This window comes from Pyrus communis, chromosome 1 (assembly GCF_963583255.1).
Source record: "Pyrus communis chromosome 1, drPyrComm1.1, whole genome shotgun sequence".
In the NCBI taxonomy this organism is placed as follows: Eukaryota; Viridiplantae; Streptophyta; class Magnoliopsida; order Rosales; family Rosaceae; genus Pyrus; species Pyrus communis.
In genome coordinates this window covers 27,050,399-27,076,140 of record NC_084803.1, presented here as the reverse complement: position 1 = coordinate 27,076,140, position 25,742 = coordinate 27,050,399, and the positions used below count along the sequence as shown (strand labels likewise).

General features: G+C 36.8%; 2 protein-coding genes across 2 annotated transcripts; both read left to right on the top strand.

Moving 5' to 3' along the window:
* The first annotated feature begins 18,328 nt into the window (after window positions 1–18,328).
* Window positions 18,329–20,281, top strand: LOC137725474 (TSL-kinase interacting protein 1-like). Its single transcript, XM_068464170.1, has 4 exons — window positions 18,329–19,191; window positions 19,416–19,597; window positions 19,711–19,949; window positions 20,020–20,281. The coding sequence occupies exons 1-4, from the start codon at window positions 19,065–19,067 to the stop codon at window positions 20,279–20,281; spliced, it is 810 nt and encodes a 269-aa protein (XP_068320271.1). The 5' UTR covers window positions 18,329–19,064.
* A 118-nt stretch (window positions 20,282–20,399) lies between these two features.
* Window positions 20,400–22,038, top strand: LOC137728475 (uncharacterized). The gene is made up of 3 exons (XM_068467255.1): window positions 20,400–20,797; window positions 21,596–21,718; window positions 21,815–22,038. Exons 1-3 carry the CDS (start codon window positions 20,546–20,548, stop codon window positions 21,908–21,910), a joined length of 471 nt encoding a protein of 156 aa, XP_068323356.1. The 5' UTR covers window positions 20,400–20,545; the 3' UTR covers window positions 21,911–22,038.
* The last annotated feature ends 3,704 nt before the right edge of the window (window positions 22,039–25,742 follow it).

The following is a 25,742-nucleotide window of genomic DNA, read 5'->3' as shown; positions in this document are numbered from 1 at the left end:
ATGATGAATGATGAACACTTTCTTCAAGGGGCCGTCGGGGCTTGATCTTGAGTTGGTGGAAGTTCTTCAAGGGCCGTTGGGGCTTGATCTTGAAGGAGGATTTGACGAAGAACGAAGATTGCTTTCTTGATCCTTCGGGATTTTCTTGAGAGCTTTAGAGTTTAAAGGCTTCAAGGTTTTGGTGTGTATGTAAATTCCTCCCCTTTCCTCTTGATGGAGAAGGCTATTTATAGGCCAAGAGGGTGAATCACCACCATCCATTTTTGGTGAAGTGAGTGGAGTTGGTAGGTGAAGTAAATGTGTAATGTAGGTGAAGTAAGTGGAAGTTGTAGGTGAAATGAGTGTGTGATGTAGGTGAAATAAGTGTGTGAGGTTGGTGAAGTAAGTGGGAGTTGTAGGTGAAATGAGTGTGTGATGTAGGTGAAATAAATGTGTGAGGTTGGTGAAGTAAGTGGAAGTTGTAGGTGAAATGAGTGAAGGTTGTAATTTTAATACATTGGTCAACATTTATTTCACTGAAATTTCAATGTCTACAGCTTCTACTTCGGATTATTGATTGTTGAATTTTGAGAGAGAACGCCTACCGAACAACAAACACAAGAGTAGGGGCGAAATTTTGTCTTTGGACATTGCATTTATGCAAGTCTCAATCTCCAAGTTTGTTAGTTTTTCTTACCTTCCCTTTACTTTTATATTGATTTTGTACATAAATGATGTTGCGATTTTCCTTATAATATTATCATTGGAATTCTTGTGAGTAATTCTCATATTTTCTAATATTGCTCCAACACCTCTTACTTACAAGTGAAGAAGAATACTACTTGATAGTAATACTAAGTAACATCGTGCGAGTCAATACATTTATCATTTTTTTGAATTAAAAAGCCATGATTTGAAGTTGAAACCTCTTATGTGTTGAGTAGAAAAATACAGTAAATTATAGTTGGTTAGTACCGTATAACTTAGTGGGTTGATATTAGTCGCTTGAAGTATCATAATATGATTGAAGGCTCTTGTATGAAATAATGAATCTTGTGGGGATGGATGTGTTTAGGAGATGGGGCATATGAGTGTTATTTTCTTTGTTCGTTTGTGCCAATAAAAGTCACATTCCTATTCTATTCATTGTTGTTCATGTGGTGATAGAAATGGGTTTGGTGAACTTTCAACACAGTTTTCATATAAATAATATGTGCTTGGTTATGTGAAAGATACTTTTCTTTGGGTCCATTAATTTGATGCCTAATTATGTCTTTAGCTTTATGGAAGATTGGATATTTGCCTAACAAAAATGACACTTCTATTGACCCTTGGGACGTTGGACCACAAAATTGGTTTCAACTTCCTCTTATTCTTTGTACGATGTTGATTTTTTTTTTTTTTTATGCACTGATGTGACAGAACTAACCATAACTAAATATCTTATATGGTTTCGTTACCTACGTAATCAACTTGACTCAAACTCAAAGCCTCAACCAAATGGAGAAATATACCACCTAAACCAATGACTAGTTGGTATTTATGTTGTATGAATTATTCTTTCTCGTTAGACATTTTTTTTTTTTTTTCAAAACATAACCTTTCACTCTCAAAGTGCTAGTATTAAATTTCACATGTGATATTTTTCCCTTCCTTTCTTCTATTTTGCCACATGTGAAAGCAATTTTCTCCTCAAAAGCTTGAACAAAATGGAATTGATGTTTTGGCTTAAGAGGGTAATGTGCCCATACATGAAGCAAAGTTACGAGATTTAAATTGATAGAAAATTGTACATAATAGCTTTGAATCAAATAGTAAGGACTGACACATTAATGAGTGCATGGACCAATTCAGCAATTGATTCTTTTATAATTTACGTTTTAATCTCTTAGTGTTGGGAGACTTTTAGCTCAATGTGGACTTAGGTTTTGAGAACATCCTCTTGTCTCCCTTGGTTTGGTTTTGGTCTAAGTCCTGGAATACCTTGAAAGAATTAGCACCTCTTAGGAAATATCCGGGTTAGATCAATAACTCGAAGATGGCATGATTAAGCAAATAATGGCTAGCTCAAGTGAGGCATGGTGTGGAAGCTAGAAGTTTATCGATTTAGCATGGGAGAGGGAGAGCTTGCATGGTTGTATGGTGTTCCAGGTTGGATAATCTGAGTTTCCTAGGGTGGTAACAAGGCTTTAAATGGCTAGGATATTCAGAGGAAAGCCATGGAAAACACTCAGGTTGCAGGGGTGATATTCCTTGAGGTTTCAATGATGTTTGCACTTAGGGAGAGACTTCCCTAGCTTGGTGTAACACAACCTTCTCACGTCTCCCCTTTTTTTCTGGATTGAGTTCTTAGATCTCCTAAATGCCTTCTAACTTACCTTTTGTAGATGAATGACTCCCTTTTAGGATTCCTAAGGAATCTCTAAATGTGGCTTGGTTTTCTCTCTTTTTTCCCCTTAGTCCTTTTGCTATTTCCGTTTTGGTACAAGATAGATAGACGTTGTACGCTTCGTGAAACCTACACTAGGCTTTCTTCTCAAGGTGTTGTTTTCCCAGGTCAACTTCCTTAGGCGTTACTTCTGGTAACAGGTCTTCTAGCTTTTGCGCGTTGTTCTTCTGCGTGTGCTGGGAAGGGAAAGTCAACTTCTCTCCTCATTAAATGCATGCTCTGCTAGGCTTTCACGTGACCTTAAGGTCTGGGGTTTGGTTTCATTCTAACTAAGTTGGTTAACTTGCTAAGGAAATGAAGAAACTAAGTCTGCTCTCTCTCAAACTTACCCACGTGGATTTCAAAGGTTATGGGCTTGGATCTTTGGGCTCCCATACAGCCTAAAGTCTTTCATAATCTTGATTCTGCATAGGCCCGATAAACTTCCGTAACCATCCACACCACAATTCACTTGGCAAGCCATGGGCATGTGAATTGGGCTTACTTTAGCATGAATAGTGATTAACGTGATAAGGCTTGGCATGACGTATATGCATGGATTTGCATCGGCATGGCCGGATTTATATAAATGTCCGGCTTAACAACAGTAGTGTGACATGATTGTAAATATTTTTCTTTCTTGATTCCTCACCTTTGTATGTGTTTGAAGCTCGTATAGCAATTAGACTTTGAGACTTGACCGAGCTTGCATGTGATATTTTTGGACCTCAACACCTAGCAAACACATAGACCAAATTATATGTATATTTCCCAATGGTTCCTTTTCTAAACATGCACGAAACTGGCATGTGCATATTTTCCAGTGATCCTTAATTAATTAAAAAGAGAAAAGTGAGTGAGGTGTTTGTCTTTGTTTATATATAATTTAGAAAGGTATCAAGAAACGTGAAAAGCAGTCATTCATTAGCTAGGTAGTGGCATTGCCCCTCTTAACGTGCTGCCCTTTTGCTTTGCATACTCAAGTCTCTCATGCTTTCACCATACTCTGAGCGAAATTAGCCATTAATTTAAGCGATAATTTACACTAGCTTACACTAAGAGAATGAAAAAAAGTTTGAATGCGAGGCTCAATGAGTTAAAAAGACCCTAATCAACAGGGCAATTCACCACTTGTAGCAATGTCATATATTTAAAAACTAAAACTTATAGAATGATACTAGGAGTGTCAACAAGTTAATTTTAACTCATAATCATATTGATATTTTTCTCGTCATTTTGCAGTACTACATAGTAGGTCACACGTGTAGCCAATTCAACACACTTGAGCAAAAATGGCCATTAACATTCATGTGCAAGGCAACTTAGATAACATACTCCACTTGAATCCAAACAAGGAAATTGGCGTAATCAATTTATGAATTTTGACTTTTTGTCCAAATTATAAGTTTTTCTCTCATTCAAGGGTAAAATTTCATAAAAATGACTATATTTCAGCCTGCTAAAAGTATCCTAATATACTCCACTTGAAATTTCAAGGTACAATTACTAAAAGCATATAACTTACCCTAAAATACGATACATGTATCACTGTATCATCATACAGACATAAAAAATAAGTGAGGCTTACTTGGACTCATTATCAATCAATAGATTGTTTGTGTCATATTAACAAGAGAACTACATTGACGAATTCTTAAAATATAAGAGTATAGTAAATTTACCATTAAAGTTTAGTAGTATTCTTGTCACGCCCCGGACTCGCGGTTGGCGGAAAAATGAAACCCCACACCTGCCCTCCACGCAAGCTAAAAATAAAATCAAATAAAAGAAGTGAAAGTGGGTGGAAAATATAAATTTCCTCTTATAAAAGAAACTCAAGAATTCTTTACAAGGCAAAAATAAATAAATGAATAAATTCTCTATCCTCACATTTAATCTAATCTCATCCCGCCTACCATTTTGATTGTTTAGCTAGTAAACCTGCACAACCATAAAGGGGCAAGCTTCAAAAGCTCAATAGGGACACAAGCTTATCACAGTAAATTGACAATACTAAATTAAGTGTCATAAAATCACGTAACCAAATATCAAATTATTATTGGTAACAATGCATAAGTGCAATGCTCATCTCTACCCATTAATTAATATAATAAAACATGCGGACATGCACGACCCATACCGTTCATTTTATCTCTGCAACTGTGGTTTGCGTGTTCTGTTATACAAATTAACCCCCTTGTAACTCAATCATCCCAATTTTTCCTTTTGTTAATCATCTTGCCTAAACTCTTTGTCGCCAGTCCCAAATTACCCTTAAAGAATCTGTGCACTGTGTGGGCTTGCCTGAGACTTGGTACCTACTAAGAGTTTGGCTCAACTACACAAAAGATCATTTCCAATTACCCTCATTTCCAATTCCTTTTTCAACATCGAAGTTGTAACCACTTCACACACATGAATGATGCTCTCAACTATAACATTCCAGTAGTAATAATGTAAGATCCCACATCGCCCAGGGGAGTGATCCTTATATGTATATTCTCATTCCTACCTAGCACGAGGCCTTTTGGGAGCTCATTAGCTTCAGGTTCCATGGGAACTCCGAAGTTAAGCAAGTAGTGCGCGAGAGCACTCCTATGATGGGTGACCCACTGAGAAGTTTTCGTGTGAGTTCCCAGAAACAAAATCGTGGGCCCAAAGCGGACAACATCATGCTACGGTGGTGGAGCGAGCCCATGATGTGGTGGACCCCGGATCGGGATGTGACAAATAACAGGTAAGCAACCAACTAAAGCAATAATCCAAATAACACCCAACCACATTACTCAAACAACACAAATATAGTACTGCACAATTTAATAAAATCAATATCTATAAAGGTTTGCCGTATTTCTCCTACCTAAATTCCAAAACATGGCTCCAACTTTGTAATAGTTCACCACCTTGATAAAATCTTATTCACATATATGAGCAAATTACCAAATGCATGACATGAACTCTAATCCTAATTAACATATTTAAGTTTACCGATTCGCAATACTAATTCACAAGTTATTATATGTTGATCAACTCCAAACACATGCTATACTTGATACAGTTGAAACTATATCTATGAACATATGCAGACAGTTTCATGCCGAGAAAGCTAGCTTGGTTTACTCAGGCTCGTGCAAAGTTATATGCATGAATACCAGCATATACATATATAGTTTCTCTTAAAACCAATAAGAAGGATATATGTTCGAATTAATTACTATGCTTAAGTCTTCTTCTATTCCACAACCTCTAATAATGATAAGAGATAATATTTAGCATGTGATAATTATATATAGGTAAGATGATCTCCAATTGTAAAGTTTGATAGCTACACGTCTATGCAGATATACATACATATATAAAACAAACCAACAGATATGAAGCACGACTGAGTTCTACAGTATATAGAGCCTAATTAGGTTGTCCATTATGTGACTTAGCTGAACTCTCCCGCTCTCCCTAGTGTAAAATATATTGCTTTTCAAAAAAAAAAATAAAAGCTCTCACTTCCAAATAAAGAGGAATACCTTCAGACTGTAGTATTGAACTATTACAAAATTAAAATGAATAATATAAAAATATAGTTTTTAAGTCAAATACTACCGTAAAAGTCTATTAGACTTATTTTAATCAAAATAAGTATCTTTTTTTTATATATATAAAATACAGGTCTTCACAATTCTTTTCATTTACAAGTAGGGAGAAAGACTTACATAACACAAGTACACCATCACAGTGATGTCTTATACCAATGAAATAAAGATGTTTGTAAATTTTTTTATCCATATGTTCTTGTTTCATTGACATAAGACATCACATGACAATGTATTCCTACCATGTAATTTGCTCTGCAACTAAGAGATGATATGTATGACTCCCGTAAAACTTGAAACTAATGTTTTATTTTTCCTTTCAAACAGAGCGCTTAAAACCCAAAATAGAAATGAAAGCAACACAACTTAGCTAAAAGGTCCAACACGAAAAGCTCAATTAGGCCTACTTAAGAGCATATCCACAAGTTTGTTAAAAAGGCTGGAATCCCCCCCACATCCACTGACCTAAAAATGGGGCGAGGGGGTGGCCGATTGCTGGACTCCACCACTACTATTGGGCTGTTCAGTTAATTCAAACCAGGGCTTGAGCCCGTTAGATTTCGCCAACGTCAGTCGTGACGTCAGCCAGCAGGGCCCCACGCAATGCACTGAGCCTGCAGCATCTCTCTAAACTGTTGATTTTCAACGGTCCTCTCGACCGAGGTCATTGAATTTCCAACACCAGTGTTCTAAAAATTAAGAAATGTGCCTAGACTTGCTGAGGCACCCATCTAAACCGCCTAAACCGCCTAATCCGTCCAAACCCACCTAGACACCTGCCTAGGTTGAAACTCACTTAGATACAAAATAGATAATTTTCCTTTTGCATTTTATTATTTTCAATAAATTGTAAGAGACTTATTGAACACTTAAATAAACACACATTATATGTTTGCTCTCCATGCTTTCTGTAATACCCTAAAAATTTAAACATTTGAATATGCGGAGATGATCGAAAAAAAAAAATTGATTTATGGTTATGAAAATAGAAATTGGGAAATTTTTAAAGTTTTAATTTCGGAAATTATTATAATGTACTAAGTTTGAAGTTTGAAAATTTATTATTTAAAATCCATGAACCATTTGAGGTCACAATTTATATTTTTGAATAGAGCTCGATCTCACGAACGTGTGGGTGCAAACTGTTTGTGAAACAGAGTTATAACGAAGAAGTTATTAACGTTTAAAGTCGAGGATAAATTGGTAATTTTAAACTACTTTGGAAGACTCCAGAAAATCTAGAGCCATGTGTTATGCCACGTGTGTGACAACCCGTTCCAAATTTTACGTTTTTATTTTATTTAAAAAGCGTGAATTTATGAAATTGCCCTAGAGGTAAGGACTTTGACTTCTGTTAACCATCGTCTAGAGAGACGTATGACTTATTTTTTTAACATATTCTCGTAATACTCGTGGATGTGAACGCATAGGCGAAAACCGTTTACGAGTCCGGATTATAACGGTATAGTTACGGACGTTCAAAATTGGTTATTCAAGATTTAGTGTTGGTTAAATTAAATCCCCAATCAGAAATTGGTTATTTAAGGTGAAGCCCAATCAGAAAAAGGAAAGAAAAGAAAAAAACAAAAAAAAAAAAAAAAAAAAAAAAAAATCCCAGCTTTCCCGTGGGTTTTTCCCACTCGCGACCACCCACTTTCCAAGGGCGATTCCGACCAACTCCGGTGGAGTTTTTCGATGCCACCACCACCATCTTGAAGCTCTCATTCCCCTCTACAAAACCCACCCAAGAACCACCTTGATTAACCATGGTATGAGGCGGTTTGAGGCCACGAAAGTTGACGAAAATCAATGGTGCTCTGGCCACCCTTCTCGATTTTCCGGCAAATCGGCAAAGCGATGGCCGATGCCACCACTTGGGCTTTGTAGCCCATCATCCCAGGAGCAAAACCCAACCAACCTTGACCCCGTTGGACCACCGTAGACGACGAATCGATGTCGGGAAGTTTTAGGCACCCGCCGGCTTCGTGGGCAAAATTGACCATCTTCCGTCCACTTTTGGACTTTGTGGCAGGTATGAAAGTTGCTCCACTCACTGAGATATTCATTTCTGTGAAGTTTGAGAATTTTTGGAAATAGTTGAATTTTCCGGCGAGTTGGGGCGGCCGACCGCCACCCGCGGCGGCGCGTGCGGCGGCGCGTGGCCAGTGGGCCGCCAATGCTATTTTTAGGCTATGTCAAATGTCTTGAATTCAGTTTTGTCATTTGAATGACGTAGGTTGATAGTTGGAACCTAAATTCGTTACGATACGTTACTTGATAAAATGTGAATCTATGATCCGACCGTTGGATCGTCACCAAAATTGGACACATTATAATATGTAATATTTAAATATTATAGGAATTTACGGATCGGGAATCCGACTTACGGATCTTCCTGAATTGGATTTGTAAGTTAGTAAAATAAATGTTCACGGTCACTTGTTTTAGGCAATTGGCGGAGATCTGACCGTTGGATCGTAATGAAATTTTAATATGTTATTCTAGTAACATATTGTGGATCGTTGGGAGTTGCGGATTAGAAATCTGATATGCGGATCTTCCGGGTCAAGTTATACAGGGTTGTAAACCCTACCGTCGATCTTTGACCGACGGTTGACTTGTGGTCAATGGGTATCAAACTATTTTAGAATGTCGTTGAGGTTGTGTTTTATGTGAATTACATATTCTACGGATAAGAGTTCTGAGATGTGATTTGATAATTGGTCACAGGGACCAATCATTCAGGACGCCTCGATGCGTGCGCTAGAGAATCATAGCGTGGACTCCAGGTGAGTGCATCTTTTCCTTTTTATCGTACATATTATTGAGAGTTCTATCGACACTTTTAAATTGATTAGGCATATTACTTTCATACATATTTATTGTGAATGCTTGAAGTACTATATGAACTACGAATGGCTTGATCCCTGTCTAGGGTACGTAGGCAGTCTAACGAGACGTTAGATGCAGCCATAAAATATTTGAGACAAAAGCCTTGCTTGGGAAATTGAGTAATGCGAAGGAAATTTGTAAAGGCAAGTTTTAGTTTTGTGAATTAGTTAGTTAAATTAGAGTTAATTGGGTTGTCATGGATAATTACCCCTGAAAATAAGTAGTTTGGGAGTAGGGTGTTACTGATTGTACACTTCACACCATATTGTTTATAATTGAAAATGCTACGACATGGTTAAGTAGTAGATTGCATCATGATATATCCATATGTATATTACTTGCATATAATTATTGGGAATGCTTTCAAGTGCAAAGGTGAACTCAGGACACCCAGGTAAGTTCAGGTGAGTTTATGGTAATAGTTGAATCGATTGTGTTATAGCATGACTACAGTTATGAGTTAAGCAATTTCGATACTACTGGTTGCCATGAGTTGCACATGTTATATTGAGATGCATTGAGAGCTTATAAACCTGCACCCCGGTGTTAGTGCTCCCGCCCGTGGCCAGGGCACAGTCCTTCACGTGATGTTCACCTCCCGCACCTTACGCTCACCTTGGATTCAAGGTAGGTGCACAGTCCTGTCGTACAGACCACTTTAGGTGGTTCCGACTCGTAGGTGACCCGCGATTATTCGCCCAGTCTTCACGTGATCGTAGCACTTGAACGTATTTATTTACACCCAGTCCTGTCGTACAGACCACTTTAGGTGGTTCCGACTCGTGTGCAGGTATACTTATTGAGCTATTGGTTAGCCAAGATTGATGAGATATGGATAAGTCGTACAGGTCACTATAGGTGACTCCGACTTATATGCTAGCCATGATTGATGAGATATGGATAAGTCGTACAGGTCACTATAGGTGACTCCGATTTATATGCTAGCCATGACGGATGAGATATGGATAAGTCTTACAGTTCACTATAGATGACTTCGACTTATATGCTAGCCATGATTGATGAGATATGGATAAGTCGTACAGGTCACTATAAGTGACTCCAACTTATATGCTAGCCATGATTGATGAGATATGGATAAGTCGTACAGGTCACTATAGGTGACTCCGACTTATATGCTAGCCATGATTGATGAGATATGGATAAGATGTACAAGTCATTTTAGATGACTCTGATTGATATATCACTTTGTATTGATTTAGTTCATTTGGCCTTCTTATTAATGTATGGTGGAGTTGATGGCAAACCGTGGTTTTGGTCATTTCTGAGTATGGTTTGGATATCTGTATATATGTTGTACTGTCTTATGGAAAACGATACGGGTTTTACATTTAGGGGCATTACTTTTTGAGAGGTAGTAACTTTGGGAAGCATGGTTTTATTGCTTACTCACACCTTCTGTTTGGTGCCCTCCAGGTTTTAACTGCTGAGTTTGTATCGACAAGAATCTGTGGCGAATCTTAGTATTGATGGATATTTTTGAGGGTATGATTCTTACCCACACTACTGTACCTTACTTATGCTCTGACATCGCGTGTGAAATGGGTTCGCTCCCACTTGTAGTGCACTCTGGTATTTGGACACTTTTAGATTCAAATTCATTCACTTTTTATACACTATCACATTTTATGGCTTCGTCACCTTCCAGGTGTCGGCCAGCACAGCTCGATTCAGGGTCCAAGTGGACTTTCTGGGTCGGGGTGTGTCAACGTGTGTGGCTGGGATGAAAGGAAAAGAAAAGGGAAGAAAGAAATGGAAGGCTAGGATGAGAAGGAGAGAAGAGAAAAAAAGAAAGGAGGGGAAAGGAGGGAGAAAAGAAAGGGAAAACCGGACCCTCCCTTGGCCCGCCTGCCCGACCTGGTCAAATTTTCCGTTTCCGACCACCGTTGATGATTGCAATGGTGCCAAAATGATCCTCACTCTAAGACCAATTGATCCCTCTTCAATTTTTACACTTAAACCGACGAGGGGGAGTTTAATTTTGAGGAAAATACCCATGGTGGGTGCGTCGGCCTTGGGTGGAGATCCACCAAATCTGAAATGTTTTTTCTCAATCACCACCACCTTTAGTACCTTCTTGAGCTCAGAAACAAAGCCCAAACAAGTTTGGGGGCGTCGAGGTTCGTTTGAGGTCAAATCGAACACACCCAAATTCAAGGGTTTCCAGTGGTTCAAGGCAATTTTCAGGTGTTTCCCACCCAAGTTGGACTTGGCCACATGTATAAAAATCGTTCCCCTCACTGAGATCAATTTACCTGTAAAATTTGGTAATTTTTAGAAATAGTTGAATTTTCCGGCTAATTGGGGCGGCTGACTGCCACCCGCGACGGCGGGTGCGGTGGCCCACGGCCAAGGAGCCGACATTTTGTTTTTATACGAATTGTCTCATTATGCTTTTGAGACCTAACTGCTATGATTTGAATATTAATACGATTGTGGTATATGTTGGACTAAATGAATATATTTGGATTTGGTTTGAATTTTTGTATATGTGAACTACGAATGGCTTGATTCCTATTTAGGGTACGTAGGTAGTCTAACGAGACATTAGATGCAGCCATACAATAAGTGAGATTAAATAAACGAGACAAAGCTTTGATTGAGAAACTAAGAAAGGAGTTTGGAATTTTATTATAAAAGGAAATCTTATGTTTTGTATATTTAAATTCTAGTTATAAATTGTGTGAACGTTTAATAAATCAAACAGGAGAATTGAATTGGGTCTATCATTGGAACTATTTCCTGAAAATAAATATTTCGGAGCCGAGGCGCGACAAAATGATATCAGAGCAAATGATCCTATTCTACAAGATGCACTATTCTTGAGTCTTATTGGTGTGAATTATGACATGCATTGTGGTTGCATTAATTCATATTTTCAGGAATAAAGTGGCATTCATGTTTTATATGTGAAATACATATATAAATTGTGTTATGTTTGTGGTGCAATTTCCTTGGTAAATATGAAGGTTTCGTTAATGGGAATTGTGATTTGCGGTTATAATGCATTATTTCTAAGTTCTTTGAGTAATGAGAAAGTTATGTGAAATATATCTATATATGTTGAGAATCATCATGAAGTGAAATGAATTGGATTGACATTATGTTATGTATTATGAGATATTATTGAGTTGTGGGTGTGAATTATGAATTGTATTGATATTGCTTTATTTCATAAGTTCTATGAGTATGACGGAAATTATGTGGAATGTATATATTGTGAATTATGATGCTTTGAATTGAATTGAATGGGAGTAGGAAAATTTTAAAATATCGTATTCATGTTATAGCTTCGAAGATGAGCATTTGATTAAAGTTTTGGACTAATCTTGAATTGAATCGATATTAGGCTATGCATTATGAAAATGTTGAATGTTAAGGTGATTGTGAGGTGGTGACAAGTAGATGGAGAATTTGTATTATACCTGGCACTTGAGAAATTGAATTGAGATATAAGGGTGGATATGTGAATTGGGCAATAAGGTCCATGGATATAAGGGTGGACATGTGAGATTGGGCAAAAAAGGCCCATAATGTGAAATGGGGAGAGAAAGGCTCGTGAAGGTGAAATTGGACGGAAAAGGCCTGTAGATGTGAAAAAAAAAAACAAAAAAAAAAAAAAAAAAAAAAAAAGAAGAAGAAGAAGAAAAGGAAAAATAAAGTGTGATGTGTATTGGCCAGGTATATTACAATCTTTTCCAGGCTACTAGTCACTAATTGAAATAAAAGAAAATGACGGTGAAATCATTGTTCTGTCAATGATAAGTGTGGATAGAAATTTTAAAATGTTGGACAACGATAAATGTGGTCGGAAATGTTAATATTTATGGAAGATATGATGATTTGTTGAAGGGGAATGAAATTATAAACTGTGATTATGGTTTGCCATTATAATGAGAATGGTGGGTGGATATAAAGAAATTATGGAATCAAATTTTTGAGTTTGTTTAATAGAACTGCTTTCCCAACTGAGTTTCTTCGTTTGATGAAAAGAATTGATAGAAAAAGTTGATAATTATACACTTGATTGGTTTGGTTCGCTATTAACACATTATGGGGTGAAATTCTGATATTTTGTTAGCCACGTTAGTCATGGCTAGAAATTTGGCATGTGACTTTGTCAATGTGAGATAAGTTAGTTCTATGACTGAGACTACCTTTAAATTAATACATGAATTGATTGCATAATTTGTTTTCGTGAGAAATTGGAAACAAATTTGTTGAATTATTACCATCTTATTCATTGTGTTGGAGTATGTGGAAGTTTATAAAATTATTCTTGCACAACTCAGCCAATAAATGATCTTAATATCGATGCTCGTCTTACCATTATAACCTTGATTCAAATCAAATTGGTTGAACGTGGCATGTTTACTAAAGTTTAACCCTTCATGTGTAAGAAAGAGAATAACTACTGCCATGATAGCTATTCTTGATTCAAAGATTGTTTTCACAAAGTTCACATTGATACCTATGATCTCGTTCCTTGTGTAGTAAAATATGACATAGGTATGCTCTGAAAACAAAACTAAAGGAATGTCAAATTTGTTTTTGAGCAAAAGTACGCATATAATAGATGATATGGAAATAATTTGAGTCAAATTTGATCAATGACTCATAATTCGGTTCATTTGTGATCACTTGATATTCTTCCTTCCATTACCTAGTGATGTGATTGGAAATTCCAATAAATTTGGTTGGAATTTTGGAACTTGATTTGTCTATTTTAATGGTTGGTTGAAATTTTAATATTTATTTAGCCAACAAGATTTATGGCTTAAGGTTGATATTATTTTGCCAATGAATATGGCTGGGAATCTGTGAATGTGGGCGGAAATCACGATGATTTATTCATTGATTTCTTTATTTTGAGTTTGAATAAACTCGTAGAATGAGGTTATAACTTTATTCATTATAAAAGGAATGGTGAGAGTAGTTCAAATCACTTTTTGTAAATCGATGGTAGAAATCTTTGTTTTGCCAAAGATGATTATGGCTAGAAATTTTAAACTCTTATGGCCAATGATAATTATGGTTGAAAATTTTAATATTTATTAAAATCATGATGATTTTACAAAAGGGAATGAAATCACAACCGAAGATGAAGGAAACCACAAATTGAGGTTATGTTTGGTTTAATATTTAGTGGTGGAAGAATGAAGGAAAAAATAAATAAATAAATAAAAAAAATTGTGACCTAGCTAGTGTGTCACTCTAATAACGATCTTTTAATTGTGTGTGTAATCCCGAATGCTCTAAATTCAAATGCAATAGATGAACATATTCTCAAGTTCAACCCGTGCCTTGATTGGTTGATGCATGTTAATTTCAAGTATTGGTTTCTTTATAATTAGGGCGTTTAGTAGTCCTTGAATAGCTTTTGGAGATCTATGTCCGGTTCATGCTCATGTGTGGGAAGCTCTTCTAGAAAGAGTTCAAGAACGTATATATATTTGGTATCCATGCCCATTCATTAATCAACGGAGAGGAGAAGAGAGATAAAATTATTAATTTTGCTATGTGTAATTAAGTAAATGGCGAAAATGAAGGAAATCAAGGAATGAGATTTTGATTTCATTCTAACGGAACTTGCGGATTTTTATTTTAATGTAGTGGCAAGTAATGAGGGTTGAAATTCAAATGATTTTGGTTGGAATTTTTGTTAATGGATTTGTAAATTGTAGTGGTTGACCTTGACATTGTTAATGTATGTGGTTAGAATTTACGATATTTATTCTGTTAATGTATGTGGCTAGAAGTTATGATATTTTTACTTATCAAGTAATGTAGTTGGAAAATTGAGAAAATGTGTGAAAATCACGATAAATTATTCATTGATTATTTATTTCTAACTTGAATAAAATCGTAGACAGATGTTATAATTTTATTCACCATAAAGGAAATGGTGGAAATGGTGCTAGTTCCATCTCCTAACTTGAATGTTGAAATCTTGAGGATGAGGTTTATTTTAACGGAGGGAGAATGTAATACCCTGAAAATTTAAATATATGAATATGTGGAGAAGATCGAAAAAAAAAATCGATTTATGGTTATGAAAATAGAAATTGGGAAATTTTTAAAGTTTTAATTCCGGAAATTATTATAATGTACGAAGTTTGAAGTTTGAAAATTTATTATTTAAAATCCACGAACCATTTGAGGTCACAATTTATATTTTTGAATAGAGCTCGATCTCATGAACGTGTGGGCGCAAACCATTTGTTAAACGAAGTTATAACGAAAAAGTTATTAACGTTTAAAGTCGGGGATAAATTGGTAATTTTAAACTTCTTTGGAAGGCTCCAGAAAATCTAAAGCCATGTGTTATGCCACGTGTGTGGCTGGGATGAAAGGAAAAGAAAAGGGAAGAAAGAAATGGACGGCTAGGACGAGAAGGAGAGTAGAGAAAAAAAAGAAAGGAGGGGAAATGAGGGAGAACAGAAAAGGAGAACCAGACCCTCCCTCAGCTTGCCGACTCGACCCGGTCAAATTTTCCGTTTCTGACAATCGTTGATGACTTCAATGGTGCCAAAATGACTTCACTCCAAGACCAATTGATCCCTCTTCAATTTTTACACTTAAATCGACGAGGGGGAGTTCAATTTTGAGGAAAATACCCACGGTGGGTGCGTCGGCCTTAGGTGGAGATCCACCAAATCTGAAACATTTTTGCTCAATCACCACCACCTTTAGTACCCTCTTGAGCTCAGAAACAAAGCCCAAACAAGTCTGGGGACGTTGGGGTTTGTTTGAGTTTAGATCGAACACACCCAAATTCAAGGGTTTCTGGCGGTTCAAGGAAGTTTTCAGGTGTTTCCTGCCCAAATTAGACTTGGCCACATGTATAAAAATTGTTCCCGTCACTGAGATCTATTTACCTATAAAATTTGGTAATTTTTAGAAATAGTTGAATTTTCCCGCGAGCCAGGGGAGGGTGCAATGGCGCACGGCCAAGGAGCCGACATTGTATTTTTATGCAAATTTCGTTATTTTCATTATGATTTTGAGACCTAACTGCTATGGTTTGAATATTAATACGATTGTGGTATATGCTGGATTAAATGAATATATTTGGATTTGGTTTGAATTTTTGTATATGTGAACTACGAATGGCTTGATCCTTGTTTAGGGTACGTAGGCAGTCTAACGAGACGTTAGATGCAGCCATACAATAATTGAGATTAAATAAATGGGACAAAACTTTGATTGAGAAATTGAACTAAGAAAGGAGTTTGGAATTTTATTATAAAAGGAAATCTTATGTTTTGTATATTTAAATTCTAGTTATAAATTGTGTGAACATTTAATAAATCAAACAGGAGATTTGAATTGGGCCTATCATTGGAACTATTTCCCGAAAATAAATATTTCAGAGACAGGGCGTGACACTTTTATTATGTTCCAATACTTCATAATATATATGTCATTTTATTTTCTAGTTTATGATAAAATTATATATATTTTAAGTATAAACAGACATTTATTTACACAAAATACAATAGATTTACTTAAATCCATCTAGTCCTCCTAGGCGCTAGGCCCCAGCCCGCCATCCGACTAGTGCCTAGCGTCTTTTAGAACCTTGTCCAACAGTAAAAAAAATTGGATTTTATTAGTTGAGTTACGTGGCATAATTTGTTGTATCTGATTTCATAAAATTTTGGAATTCAACAATCAGGATTAATTCAACTGTAAAAATAAAAATACAAAAAATATTTTTTATTATGTTTTACCTTACCATCTTATTCATTCCCCACACAACACCACACCACAACTCAATATTTATTTTTATTACAATCTTTTTAAACAAACTTACAAAGTTCAATGTGACATCCCACATCGTCTAGGAGAGTGATCCTTAAATGTATATTCTCATCCCTACCTAGCACGAGGTCTTTTGGGAGCTCACTGGCTTCGGGTTCCGTAGGAACTCCGAAGTTAAGCGAGAAGGGGGCTAAAGCAATCCCATGATGGGTGACCCACTGGGAAGTTGCTCGTGAGTTCCCAAAAACAAAACCGTGCGGGAATGGTAAGCCCAAAGCGGACAATATCGTGCTACGGTGGTGGAGCGGGCCCGGGAAGTGATCCATCCCGGGCCGGGATGTGACATTCAACATACCTACAAATAACACAATTACACATAACACACTTACAAACAAGTATCTTTGTCATTTATTGAAAATCTCATAAAAAATTTAGGTGATAATGACATGTGGAAGATAAGGCCAATAAAACATAAAAAGAATAACATTTTTTTTTTTTTTTTTTTTGTGAATAGCCCTCGCCCTTGCCATCATCCTTTCCTTTTTGAAAAGGGGTTGAGTTGCGCAAAGGCAACTACTGTTTAAAGTGAATAGTAAGCGTAATTCAAGTGCTTTGCCCTTGCCCTTGCTCTCCTACAACAGGTAGACCTTGCTCTAACACTTGAGGGGGAGTGCTTTAAATCTAAATTTGGATCATTGGATCAACCAAACATTACAACCGTCCGATTAAATAAAGAGGGGTAAATTACACCAAACTACTTTAATTATGGGTCGAACCCCAAGCTCATACCTTATGTATTAAACATTGTAATGTCATACCTCAACTTATGAATTCGTGTCAATGTCATACCTCAGTTAAGTTTCTGTCAATTTGACTGTTAAATTATAAATTATTATTAAATTATTAAATTTTTATTAATAATAAATAAATAAATTATTAATTAATTAATTAATTTTTTATTCTAATTACCGAAGGAGTGGGCCCCGTTCTTGCCACATCATTATTTAACAGTCAAAGTGACAAGAAGCCTAACGGAGGTGTGACATTGTAACGAATTCATAAGTTGAGATATGACATTATAATATTTAAAACATGAATGAGATCGTGGTTCAACCCATACTTAAGGTAGTTTTTTGTAGTACTCAAAAAAGAGCCTTTGGGCTTGTTGCAAGTGGTAGACACACACGCCAGCGTGGAACCCTGCAGCTGATGCTTTGTCGTGTGGCATGCGTAGCACACGTCGGTAGGCTGCGGATGGGGGAAAAACAGTCGCGCTTATCCCATATATATATTTTTTTAACAAATAATATTATCTACATTAAGGGGAGGGGATGAACTTAGCCTCACAATGGACTAGCAATAATATGGTTTAAATTCACCTTTAATGAGAATTGAATATAAAACTTTTTACTTGCAAGTAAGGAAGATACCACCATAGCGTAGTATTAAGTGGCTTATCCCAAACTTAAATTGTGGGAGAATCAGGCCCAAAATCATTTTTTCTCCAAGACCAATTTCAGCCCAATTTTCAGCTTTTATCCTCTCCCATCAATTGCATTTGGTCTAGCCGGCAGTATGTATAAAGTGGAGACCCACTCAAACTCAAACAGAGCTTTGTAAATTCCAGATTCATTCCCGCCAATCTCTCTCTCTCTCTCTCTCTCTCTCTCTCTCTATTAAGGTACGATTCTCTCTCTTCTAAATTATGGTAAAGTGATTCGACCCAAGAGCTATATATGTTTACAGATTCAATTGTGTTTTTTATTCTTTATTGTTTGGGTCTCCATTACGAGAAATTAGGGCACACTATTTTCATTCAGAATCGTTTAATTTACTTTCGTTTGTTTATATGGGTATTCATCGAAACCCTAGCTCCTGGAGTTACTGGGATTCCGTGTGTGTGTGTAATTCTGGCAAGGGGTTGATCTTCAAACTTTAAATTAAATCTCAAATTCGTTTAATTTAATACGGAGAATTCTCAAATTTTCGAATTTGGAGTGTCAATTTGGAAGAGTTGAACTTGGACTGACGAGAGCACGGGATCGTTATAGTGCAGAATTTTAATTGGCCGGTCATTTTTGTTTCGGGTTTTGTTTCGTGCAGGTTATTATGAAATCTATGTTTTGGGTAGAAAATTGCAGGAAACAATTAGGATAATATGTGTGAGACAGGGCAGCGTAGCTTTTGTGCCATTCAAATGATATAGGCTCTCGTTTCATATAGAAGAAGACGAGAAACAAAAATTTAAACAAAAATGGAATACTCTTGGTGTACACCAATTAATTAGTTTCTTGATGTCCAATTTCGTTGAAGCCTGAAAAAAATGCAGTATTGTCTTACTTAGGAGAAGGACTGCGTGACAGTAGGCTAAAGATCGGTGAAGCCTAACCAGCATGAAAGTTTGTAGAGAAACAAACAGGAAGGTGATCAAGGTTCCTATAGAAAGCAGAGCAGGTATAGGAAGTAGCATGAGAGAACAGAAAACAGGGAGAACTACCCGAGTCTGCCCCAAAGCAACAGGTAGGTAATCCCATCTGAGTAAAGCTTGAATGCTTTTAACTCAATTGGTCATTCTTGCACTTTCTTGCAAGTAGAAGGTTTTCCACAAAATATTACAAATAATTCTAGACAAATGTCCTTTGATTTGATTAGCATGTCCATGCTCTGAGATGTTATGCATATTGAATTTTCAATTGCGCCTATCTTGGGCATTCCTTTAATTAGTTGCATCTTATCCTTCTTAGGGAAAGGTGGGTGTGCTGATGGCATGTATTTGGAGCTTCCTGACAAAGGTGGGCCCTTTTCAGGAATAACAAAGAGACCGCCTGATCTTGAGTGTTGTCAAGGGAAAACATTTCTTCCGCAGTCAAAGATCAAGTTGCAGCTTTTCCCTGTAAATGAAGTTACTCGCATGCGATTGGAAAAGGTTGATCATAAATCATGAAGATATGAAAAATTAGAACAGCACTATGCATCTGCAAGATAAAAGATTTTGTCACTTTAATTTCTTAGTTTGTTTTCCTTTTATTTCATTTTCAGGATGGACATCATCCATATTTAGAACTCATTCTTAGACCACAGAAGAAGATTACTTCTGTGCTAAAGCACCTTAATGACAAGTGGGGGAGTTCAAGCGTTGCTCTTAATGAGCTGGTTCTATTCCCATATAAGATGCATGACAGTATGTCTAGTAACAGAAGATGGACACTGAATGATGGTGACATTAGTGCCGGAGCTGTCTATGCAGATATTGGATGCCCTGCAGTTTTTCGCTTAAGGTATAAGTCTTTACTCAATTTTCTTAATCAATGTATTATTTAATTTTTCTGACTTGATATGCTTCTTAAGGTATGGCTGGCTCTCTACTGAACCTAAAGGTGCTGATCAACCTTCTACATCAGCTAATGACTTACAATCTGAGGTTGAACAGAGATGTAGAAGCGCCTCCACAGAGAATGTATATGATGAATTAGGGAAACAGACTGTGTTAGCAACAAAAGATTTCAGATCAATCAAAGCAAGAGAAACAATAAATGCAGATGCTGAGAATATTTCTACTGGAGTTGTTAATCTCAAGGTAAATTTTTCTGCTGATTCTTTCTCTGATTGATTGTTTGTTCTTTTATTCATATGTGTGTGTGCGATCACATACCTTACATGGGTTAACCTTAAAATTATCACTATACTACAACAACAACCACAACAACAACAAAGCCTTATCCCATCTTTACAGGCCAAGTGCAATAACAGTGAAGAAAAACAAATTGGGAAAAATGAAGGCTTTCATCCTACTGAAACAAAAAATGATTCAAAGTCATTTGCGTTGTGGGATTGTCCTTCTATAAGCATTGGTGGCCTCTTGTCCGAAGCATCCATGCAGGGCAAGCTCGATCAATTTTATGCACAACCAGTTGAGAGCAATGCAGGCTTGCCACATCCTCAAGGTCAAAGGCCATCCACTCATGACTCATGCTTATCTATTTTTGATGCTGAAGAAACTTGCCATGCATTTCCTTCTCAAAAATTCTCTTTGTCGGGAAAAGATGTTCTGGGGTTTGGTGGAAGTCGTGGAGGTTTCAACCAGAATCCTGGTTCTAAACTATTCAAGCTCCCTAATGCAGCAAAGGTTAGCTGAGTTCTATTCATGCATTTCATTCTGTTATTGCAACTGAGCTATTTTTATGTTGTTTAAATCTGTATTTCATGTTTTGTGGCTTTGGTCTCATTTAAATTAACTATGCTTCGAATACTACTTTGTTGGATTGGTATGATAAATTCCATAGATCTTCCTACTCCATAAATATATTTGGATTTTTCATCAATCTGAAATTGTTTTAACTGGTAATCAGAACTTGTCTTGAAATGAGGCATGGTGAATATTTAGTATATTGAAGTCAAGTTTCTGAATGTCTTGACATTGAAGGGTGTTATAACCTTTGATTTGGTTAAATGAGATATCAAATTTGTCTGTCGTTTACTTTTTTATATTGTTAAGACATAAAAGAACCTGATTGATCAGTCACTTCTGGTATATCTTATCCATTGATGTATTAATCATCTGTTTGGTTTTGTACACCTTTCAAAAGTTTACTTGATCAGGATAGGACGATAATGTCAATACATTGCTTTGTATTTTTTAATGTCCTGCGTAAGTCTCTTTAAGCACCTTTAACGAGCAAGTAGCTAGCTTCCACCTTACTTAACAGCAAGGCATGAAAACCTTCGCCTATAGTGTGTAATATCATATGGCGAGGCTATTTAATTCACTAGTATCATCCCAAAGTCATTGGGATAAAGGCTCTGTCAAGATTTGAAACAGCATGTAGCTGTGTTCCTTGTCAGGGGTATGAACTCACTTGGGCCATTCAAGCCGTTGAAAATTTCAAGTAAAACGAAAATATCTTATGTTGGATGTCTATTGCAGTCTAACAATGTAGATGGGCTGCTGCAAGACCAGCGTGCTTGTCAGGAATCGAATACAGCTCTCATGATTTGTTCGCGAGTGAACAACGATGACAGAAGTCTTGGGCTGTCAGGCATCAAATGGGTATTTGAATATCTTATCGAAAGTGATTTGATTGTTTTGAAGTTTCCGAAATTGTAAATTGCTAATGGTTTTAATTTACTGCTTGGACACACACAGACCGACTCCTTGGGGCCGTTTGATCTTGGCCTCCCTGTTTCCCAGAAGCTCATCAATGGAGAGAGTACAAGCAGCATAAGTGGATTTGTCAAGTAGCCGAATACTCAGATCAATGCTTGGTACAGTTGTGGAAGTTTGCCAAATTTATTTGAGCTGGACTTGCCAAAATGAATATTAGATGATTTGATGTGTTACTAAATGCGCTCATATAACCAAATGTGCTTCTGACAATGTTAAAGACCCTTTTTATTTTTATTTTTTTATTTTTTTATTTTTTTATTTTTATTTGGGGGAAAAGGAGAAAAGGTTAAAAGTTTTTCTTCTAGCAAGCATTTAGATTATTGTTAAAATTTTGGACCGTTTGGAAGTATTTGATCAAGCACTTTCGCTCACAAGAGCTTTTACTTGAAGCGTGTATCCAAAATTTTAATAAAAACCGAAATGCTTTTACAACCAACACTTACAACTTTTGTGCCAAATATTATTAGAAGCGTTTGTGGTTATGCGGAAAAGTGTGCATTCTAAAGATGGGGATTTTTGTGCCCTCCCGTTTGCAAAATTTGTTTTCGTTTTAATTTTTGGGTAAATGAAAAAGGGTAGAAGGAAGTGGATGTAAATTGTAATGATGAAGAAAATGCCCAAATTAAGAAATCTGGGGATGTGGTGTGCTGGTCCCTTCAATTTTCTTGAGAACACAGTCCCATGTCCTTTTGCAAAGCAAATAAATAAATACTATATACACAAAAAATTGGGACTGTTTATTTTGTAAGTCTTGATTTATAGATTATTCTTACAAAAATTCAATTCAATCCGAAATCATTTATCTATTTAATTATCATAATGAAATTCAATGTATTTTAGAGAATATATTCGTCAATTTCTTTGAACTCAATTAGATGTCTCAAATATTTTCGATTTGACTAATATTTTGTAAGAATGATTTATGAAATGTAACTTGAAAAATAAACAGTTTGGATCGTTAAAGTTTAATTTGGTGTGGATCCAACAACTAATCCCCATTTTTATGAAAAAGAAAATAGAGATCTCTTCTCTTAAAGGTTTCCTTGAAATATGAAATATGTGTTTGTGTACACACACACACACACACACACACACAGATATATATATATATATATATATATGTTGCAATCATATTTAGAATAGAAATGTGATTGTGTAAATCCAAGTAGATATAGGGATATCTCTTATATTCCTATTAGGAGTTGATTACCTATTAAGAGTTGCAATCCTAAAAGGGTAAGGTTTTTACCTATCCTACTACTATAAATAAAGGCACAATGGGGGTGATACAAAACACACCTCACAATTAAATCTCTCTCTTCCCTCTTGCTACAGCTGGCCTCCTCTTTCTCTAATCCCTTAGATTAATTCAATCAAATAGCTCTACAACACGTTATCAGCACGCTCTTACCAGTAGCTGAGTAAGGTTATCTTCCACAAAATTCAAACGCTCTTCTTTGTTTTCTGCCAATCAGGTACGCTTAAACTAAAGGAAGATATTTGAAACGTCCACGAAGCATGAAAACATTCCCCATGATGCATGAACCCCTCTATGTTTATATTTTCCTTCTGATATATATATATATATATATATATATATATATATATATATATTGTATATGTTCATATATTTGTCAATATATATATATATATTTGTTTCATGCATTATGCAATTAAATTGCTATATGGAATTTGTGAGTCAAAGCATATAAACAAATTAAAAGCAATTCTAGGGTTTTTTCAAACCATAACGATGTCGAAAATATATATATATATATATATGGCGTTGGGCACTGTGCGGTACCACCATCGCACCACCACGGCAGCAGCCCTCTGGGCCTTGCTGCAACCACACGGACACCCTCAGGCCTTCGGCCTAGTTGACCTGCATGGGCTTAAAGTCATAGCCTGCTCTCTAAGGAAGTTCGTAGCCTTCCTGGATTTGTCCTTGTGAACCCAGCTTGCATTGCCAGCAACATTAAGCTGCTAGGCCTTACCTTGCGCCTCGACCCACTTCTCGTAACTCTGTCTGATGGGTTACGCTTGCCCCGACCAGGACCCAGCCTCGGCTGGGCTTCCCACGCGAACACAAGGCTAGCATTCCATTGGGCCTGACCATGCCCCCCCCCCCAACCCCAATTCAGCCTAAATGCCAGCAGCTTGCTGCTGGGCTCCCTGTCTAGGCCCGTGGCCTGTAGTCATTTATGGGCTGCTACTGCAGCCATACCTTAGCCCTCTACTCACAGCACCCAGTCCAATTATTTTGGGCTATGTTTTTTTCGACCCAATGATATTATTTTTGGCATTATTTTGCTTCCACGATCGACCCCATGTTTGGTCCCGATATATTGAATCAATTAAAAGTGATATGCAGTCCATTAATCTTATAATGAAACCAAAATTATTGACCTGAAGATCACTTTTGGACATTAACGATTCAATAATTTATTTTTATACTTTGAACCGTTGACATACTTTCATAGTAACGAAGCTCTAACACTTGAGTTCCCGAAGAAACTCAAATCCACTACACTAAAATCAGCATATTGCATTATGCATTTCTTACAGGAACATTTCCTTTATGAACTAATCGTTCATAAAATCTAAATTGAACCAATAGTTTCATATTTAGTGCCTTTGAAACTTGAAGTTTTCATTCAAAACTTACCACGTGAAACCTGTAGTTTTCATGCATAAATTAAACCAATACATGTCTATAGAACTTGAATGTTCTATGATATATGTCTATGGATCACCGTATGACTAATCACCTTTTTTTTTTGTACCCTCTGTTTTAGGGACATGTCGAACTTAAACAAGCTCGATTTCACCACTCTGGAAGTCTCCGGAAGAAACTACCTGAAGTGGGTTTAAGACGTGAAGCTCCATCTTACTACAAAGGGTATTAGAGCCACCATCGAGGCACCCACCGACGACAACCCTGTCGACGAAGCTCATAAAACTACTGCAATGATCTTCATTCGAAGACACATCCATGATGCTTTGTAGACCAAGTACCTCGTTGAGGAGGACCCACACACCCTTTAGCTTGCTCTAGCCGACCGTTTCGATCACTAGAAAGACATATACTTGCCTAAAGCAAGACATGACTGGCAGAATCTTCGCTTCCAAGACTTTAAGTCCGTGAATGAATACAACTCTAAAGTTTGTAGAATCTGATCATTGCTGAAGTTTTGTAAAGTGGAACTAAACAAATCAGATCTCCTGGAGAATACCTATTCGACCTTCCATGCCATCAATATTGTCTTGCAACAACAATATAAGGCATAGAAATTCACCAAATTTTCGGATTTGATCACTGTACTACTTCTCGTTGAAAAGCAGAACTAGCTTTTGATGAAGAATCATCAAGCCCGACCAACTGGATTAAACGCCGTTCCTGAAGCGTACTCAACCAATTTTAGCAGCCACAAATGACGAAAGAATCGTCGTGGACGTGGTAATGGGTGGCAAGTTCCACCATGGGCCCAAGGTCCACAAAGTGCTGTCCCCAAGGGAGGAAATGTGACCCAGCAGCGTCCACCCCTTGCCCCTAAGGCCCTGAACATCAAGAACAAGGGCATCAAAGCTTCTGTTTAGTCAGCTTCCACTAAAATGGATATGTTTTATCGCTTTGGATCAAAAGATCATTGGTTACGCGTATGCCGAGCTAACCCTAAGGCTATTGCCAAGTATTATTCTCGCCATGAGTCTAACTTTGCACATGTGGATCATCTGGAAGATGCTACTACATCCATGAAGATATCAGATTTTCATGAGGCGTCAGCGCCTATGGACGAATAAGTTAGACATGTTCTTAGGGTGTTTACCCCTAGTGGCCGAATCCACTAGGAGTGGCCGGCCCCTCTCCCCTATTTTTTAGGTTTATGGTTTAAGTTAAAACATT